The following is a 6,921-nucleotide window of genomic DNA, read 5'->3' on the forward strand; positions in this document are numbered from 1 at the left end:
CTAGCACAGATTTCAAACCTTACGCTGATATTCGTCGAGGATATTCTCTTTACTCGATGTTCCCTGAAGATACATACATAAATATTCCACTTCTGAACATATGAATTTATTTCACTTCTGACATTTTTTAATATTATTTATTTTTTCAGTCATTCCGCAGCTACTCAATCAAATGAATCCATCATGGGTGCATCTGCACCTCTTTGCACTAATACCACAAACACGACAAGTTATGCTGTGGCTAATACAGCGCATCGGTATAGCTCAGCTGCTACAAATATGCGCACGAGCAATATGACTATGGATGCTGGTAGTGGCGATGCGCAACTTTTACCATCACATCTAAAATGCGGCATGTGTGCATCACTAGTATTGGCTTCAGTATTTGTGGCAGGTGCAAAATTTTATTTAGATCATCAAGGTACTGGTTTGGAAGTCTTAATTTTTTGCGCTTTCTCTGCCACATTTTTCTTGGCCGCTTGTACTGTATCGCTTTGCCGCATACCAAAGGGTTTATTGCCGGGTGGACGCAATGTTGTATTGGGTGCACAGCATCATGTTGATGCCGTGAGCACAATGCACTGTACACGTGCTCCTTACGGCAGGCGCGACATTGTAAGCGGAGATGGTGGTGGAGGTGATTTGGTAGGCGCCGATGATATACATGGTGCACCATTGTGTGGTCAATTACAGCTAATTGAAGATTCGGCGAGTGCTGGACCACCACCATATCATATAGCAATCTATTTTCCGGAGACAGAGAACAGTAGCAAGAGCAAAGAAACACCAAATGATGATGAATCACCGCCGCCGTCCTATGATAAAATACTTATATAAACTTATGGAATGTATGTACTAAGTATTATAAGCAAATGTAATCTAAGTATAGAAGAGACGAGTGTATTTGGCCTAAAAAATCTAATATGACGGTGTCATACATTAACAACTCAAGTTATTATAAGAGCAATTGGGCTTAAGCTATAACAATTGTCAGTATCTGCCAGCCAGAATAGATCAAAGTCACATAATTTTCATTTGTATCACATTCCGAGAGTGCACTATTTCAAGTATTTCATGATAAGTCTTCCCAGCATGGATCTGAAACTAACATGATTTGTGTGTAGCTAGAATGTACTGAAATTAACTTATTATTTGCTAAGACGTCCATGCGATCTCTAAGCTTTTAATGCTTCCAAGAAGATTAGCATTTATTAAAATCTAACATTAATTTTGAGCTTTGGTCATTGTCAGAGGCCGGCGTTGTTTTCACACGCAGTCATTGCACTAAGTATTTTATAAATGTGGATGAAAGCGCGGCATCTAAATCACAAGGAAGAAAAACGCTCAAGATATGGTCAACAAAATTTCATTTGTCAAATAGCATCCACATCATCAAGAAAACTCATAAGCTTACTGCTACCTTTTTCTAGAGATTTTATATAAAACGTGAACAGGTGAGCCCTGGTTTCGCCAAGAAATATATATGTACATATATGCATGGCTCAATTCTATGGTTGGCTCATCTCATCAGCTGATTTTATTTGTTTCATTTCACTGGTATAGGGATTGTCAAAGGGAGATGGAAAACGCAAAATATAACCAACACATTGACAATTATTTACTGCCGACGTGCCCAATTTATTATAACAAAATAGTTTCACATCACTTTAAGTTATTTCTTTAATAAATGCATCTAATTAAGCGCATTATTTTCACACAACACACAAGAATTGCAAAGTTTTATGTTTTCTCTCCATTCCATTCGCCTAACACCAACACCCAGATTTTGACAATCTGAACAAAGGTATTTTGTTGTTGTAGAGATGAGCTAACCATATAGTCGAACCATGTATGTATGTATATGCATCTCATTCCCCGAGTTCCAATGGACAGTGGTCCAGGTACCGATACAGCGCGAAGATATTACTGTATTTATGAGTTTTTTAAATTAAATTTCTAAAAACCGCTCACGAGAAATTGCGTATATATTTTTAGTGTAAAAAATAGTAGGAGCCAAGTAATATATATATTTCCTCCATCTCTCTGTTCTTTTTTTCTTTGAAACGGCGTCACTTCTTTGCAAAGACATGAAAGTCAAATTCAGCATTGCATTAAAAGATAATGTAACGAATTTCGGGGAATTCCGCTTATTCGAAACCTTCTACTAACGTTCGAATCGGTAAACTGTTGAACAGATCACTTCAATATTCAGTATTACAAACTGGTCTTTATTTAGATTACTTTGGGAGTAGTACTTCACAATTATACTTCACAACCCATAGCGTGTTTAAATCAAAACTGATTAGGTATTACTCAGCTTGCACTGTTTTTAAACGGTTTTATTTATCTTGACTTGACAGGCAGGCCGCACGGCCGCATGCACGGCCGTTGTGAACGAATTTTGTAACTGAAATTTAAGTAACTTCCCGATAAGCTACAAGCCTGAAACTTGGAATATAGTTCAGAACCCGATGACAATGCAATAATAGGAAAAAAATCGCCGCTAGGTGGCGCAAGGATCGAGATATTCACAAAAATCGTATTTGTGGTCCGATTTGGCTCATATTTGGAACACATAATAGATACAAGAATAGAAAGCGACCTATGAAAAAAAAATCTCCCCTAGGTGGCGCAAGGATCGATATATTCACAAAAATCGTATTTGTGGTCCGATTTGGTTCATATTTGGACACATAATACATACAAAAATAAAAAGCGACCTATGAAAAAAAATCGATGCTAGGTGGCGCAAGGATCGAGATATTCACAAAAATCGTATTTGTGGTCCGATTTGGCTCATATTTGGAACACATAATAGATACAAGAATAGAAAGCGACCTATGAAAAAAATCTCCCCTAGGTGGCGCAAGGATCGATATATTCACAAAAATCGTATTTGTGGTCCGATTTGGCTCATATTTGGACACATAATACATACAAAAATAAAAAGCGACCTATACAAAAAATCGCTGCTAGATGGCGCAAGGATCGAGAAATTCACAAAAATCGTATTTGTGGTCCGATTTGGCTCATATTTGGAACACATAATACATACAAGAATAGAAAGCGACCTATGAAAAAATCGCCGCTAGGTGGCACAAACATCGAGATATTAAAAAGTCGTATTTGTGGTCCGATTTGGTCCATATTTGGAACAAATAATACATACATGAATAGAAAGCGACCTATGATGTCCGATTTGGCTCATATTTGGAACAAATATTACATACAGTCCGGTAGAAGTGACATCAAAATATTTTGGAGTTGGAGGAGGGACAAGCATGCGTGGCGCAGAGTCGAGAAAAGTCTTTGGAAGGATTATGTATTGAGAACTTAGATTGTAACAAATTGTCAGGAAGGATTCCTTGTAGTAATGAGTCACTAAATGAACTAAATAGAATGAGAAATAAGAGACAATTAAATAAAGACTAAAAACTTGAAAATAAAATAATAAAAAAAAAAAATTTAAGTTAAACGGTTTTATTGAAAACAATACTTACATGAAGTAATAGTAATACTAAATGCTAGAAAATAATTAGGTAGATCCTAGGTATTAGTCATCACACTCCTCATCAATCTAGGGCATTGATCAGGCAATTAAATAAAAGCGTTGGACGCGTCAAATTTCTATTAATAGTCATATATAAGACCAACTGAACCGTAATCAGGTTATGCTACGCCTTACATTTTTAGAAATTTCACGCGCCCAACGGTTTTATTTAATTGTCTGATCAACGCCCTAGATTGACGAGGAGTGTGATGACTAATACCTAGGACCTACCTAATTATTTCCTAGCTTTTAGTATTATTATTATTTCATGTAAGTATTGTTTTCAATAAAACCGTTTAACTTAAACACTTTTTTTAAATTATTTTAATGTACTCTCCGTTTCCTCGTTCACTCATTTCTCCTAAGGTCTAGTAATTTCGCGAACAGTTGTATCTCATGCCTGGTTAGTTACCAGCTATATACATGTATATCTATAGTCCACGCCTCTCTCATAGTCATGTGCGTGTGTATGCGTGAGTAACTACTTTGTGTGTGAGATATCTCTCCGTCGCCTTCTACATAAGAGTGCCTGCTTTATTGTTGTGGTGCATTTATTTAGTAGCAGCTTAGTGATGCTAATATTCGTCACATTATATTTCAAAATTAACATATTCGAATGAAAATTTACTTAATACCCATATGAGAAAAGTAGTGTCATATAGGTATAAGTTAAAGAAAATACACTAATACGGGAAAAAAATACTTCTGCTCAGAAATAATTGCAAATTTCATTCAAAAAACTCATAAATACAGGCGTTGTTATCCTTGGTATTTAAACGACTACATTCTTCCAAGGTCGTTGTTCAAATATTGAGACGCACATATACTTCTTGGCAAAACAGACCCCTGTGTACGTTTGCTGAAAAAAAGTTTTGCGGGGAAACCAAATTCATACATAGCGGCATATAGGCAGCTCCTCTTCGTGCTGTCGAAGGCGGATTTAAAATCGACGAAGAGGTGATGTGTGTCGATTCTTTTTTCGCGGGTTTTTTCCCAGATTTGGCGCATTGTGAAAATCTGGTCAATGGTACATTTACCAGTTCTGAAGCCGCACTGATAAGGTCCATTCAGTTGATTCACGGTGGGCTTCAATCTTTCGCACAATACACTTGACAGGACCTTATATGCGATATTAAGAAGGCTGATTCAGCGATAGTTGGTGCAGTCTTGTGAACTGGGCAAAGAACACTTAGATTCCAATCGTCGGGCATGCACTCGTCCGCCCATATTTTGCGAAGAAGCTGCTGAATGCGCCGTACAAACTCCTCGCCGCCGTATTTGAATAGCTCCGCAGGCAATCCATCAGCGCCCGCGGCCTTGTTGTTTTTCAATCTGGTTATTGCTATTCTGACTTCCTCGTAATCAGGTGGGGTACATTTATTCCATCATCATCGATTGCGGGATCGGGTTCGTCATCTTTAAATCGGTAAATCGTTGTCTCCATTTAGGAGAGCAGAGAAGTGTTCCCTACATAATCTAAGTACTCTCTGGACATCAGTTACAAGGCCGCCGTTTTCGTTCTTACAGGAGTTTGCCCTGATCTTAAAACCTTCCGTCTGTTGCCGAATTCAGCTAATAGAGGAGCCAATATGTCCAGGCGTGAGTTCCCTAGTTGTTATTGACCAACACTGACTGACCGAAAAAAGCAACTATATAAACAGTCTAAGCACCTTCATGTCATATTTCTCTACTTACTTTCAATTATCTATATTATTACACTATGAAAACTTAAAAATTACACATAAAATCGTCGAAGCATGTTAACTTTGTGTTGGTTGTAGATTAAAAATCCTTCTATTGATGGCATTTTTTTCGAAGCATTTCGATTTAGAATTATCATTCTATCAATTCAACATACTTCTACTTCTTGTAGCTTCATCGCGAATAATTCCTTTCTTTAGAAAGTGCAAGTCGTATAAGAATCATTTCATCATTTCGCTCAAAAAAGCATCTCTTTTATCCGTACACCTTTTTTCCATTCCGGAAGTACTTGCAAGAAACGTCAGATAGCATACGCTGCTTTGTCGAACACTCGGTTTTAAATGGAGAGCCTCATAGGACTCGTGCGCTTGTCGCACGCGTTCAAAAATTCTTGCTCCACTACGACTATCCTAAAGCATGGTTATCATTTTGAAATGCAAACAAAATATTTGAAATAAAGATTTTATTTTTTTTTTTTGCGTGAAGTCTTAAATATGACTGGTTTGCCGAATAAAGTCGTCGTTCTCGATGGTCGAGGCCGTTGCCCGTTTGGAGTCCGTGATCCTTATCACTTCCTTGCTTCCTCTCGGAGCTTCTACCAAGCTACGAGGTATGATTCCACAGAAAACTAAAAATGTTCGAGCAGCTCTTACTCGCCTCCGCGTTTTCGATGGCATTCCTCCATACGATAAACGTTGATGTTTTTGTGTAGCAATTGCTATGCTACGGCTTCGATTTTTGAATAAGTTTTAAGACAAGTTGTATTAAATGAGGAGATTTCCAGGAAATATGTGATTCAAGAGTTAAGAAGAGCCTGGTAATTAGGAGAAAAAAGCGAGATCAAGTCTTCCTTCACCTAGTTCTCACAACTCAGTGACGGTCCCCCCTTCCTACGGTTCCAAATGCGGGTGTCGTTAGAACCACTTTCTTGGTCGAAGCGTCTTCGTTCATTCGAATAACATGACAATTCAATGATGATATTAAATCACCAGCATGCGCCACAAATTGTGCGCTCTTATGATACATAGTACCATCAAGTTTTAATCCTCTTACTATAATTATGTTCTCCAACATTAGGTTAAAGAAGTCGTATGATAGTGAGTTGCCTTGTCTGAAGCCCCGTTTGTTATCGAATGGTTCGCAGAAGGTGCTTCCTAGTCTATACTCCAATGGCAAAGTTGTATTAGCTTTGCAGGTAACTAAAGATAAGACATAGAAGCGTACAAATAATTCCACTCGCTGTGTCAAACGCTGCTTCAAATCGACAAAATGAAAGTTCCTGTCTATTATCTTATAGTGAGCCTTCTCCACGGTCTGACGCCTCGTGAAAAGCCGTTTGATAGTAGATTTTCCAGGTATGAAGCCGTACTTTAAGGGTCCAATCTGTTCTTTGACTTTAAACCTCAGTCTTTTTCTCAAAAGACTAGAAACTTATATGAGGTATTAAGTAGGCGAACACCTCGACTGTCTCTTACACTTAAACAGCTCGGCGGGCTACTTTCGCTATTTTTTAGCTGAGATATTGCTTTTTTCACTTTGTCGCACTCGGAAAGCGGCGGAAAGTGGCGGAAAGTATATTCTTGCATCAATGACTTGGGTATCGGGCTAGTCGTGACCCTGGGTGGCTAGTTATGAGAGCGGCTCCCAATATACATATGTAACTTAAGCAC

At 38.1% G+C, this 6,921-nt stretch overlaps 1 protein-coding gene across 1 annotated transcript in view; it reads left to right on the forward strand.

Annotated features, from left to right (window-relative positions):
* LOC137251778 (putative uncharacterized protein DDB_G0277255) overlaps positions 1–837 on the forward strand; it is an 80,336-nt gene extending 79,499 nt beyond the window's left edge. Inside the window, exon 3 of the mRNA XM_067786591.1 lies at positions 150–837. Coding sequence (XP_067642692.1) covers positions 150–837 — 688 coding nt within the window. The remainder of the gene's footprint in view (positions 1–149) is intronic.
* Positions 838–6,921: the final 6,084 nt, after the last annotated feature.

Source organism: Eurosta solidaginis, chromosome 5, assembly GCF_040869045.1.
Source record: "Eurosta solidaginis isolate ZX-2024a chromosome 5, ASM4086904v1, whole genome shotgun sequence".
Lineage (NCBI taxonomy): Eukaryota > Metazoa > Arthropoda > Insecta > Diptera > Tephritidae > Eurosta > Eurosta solidaginis.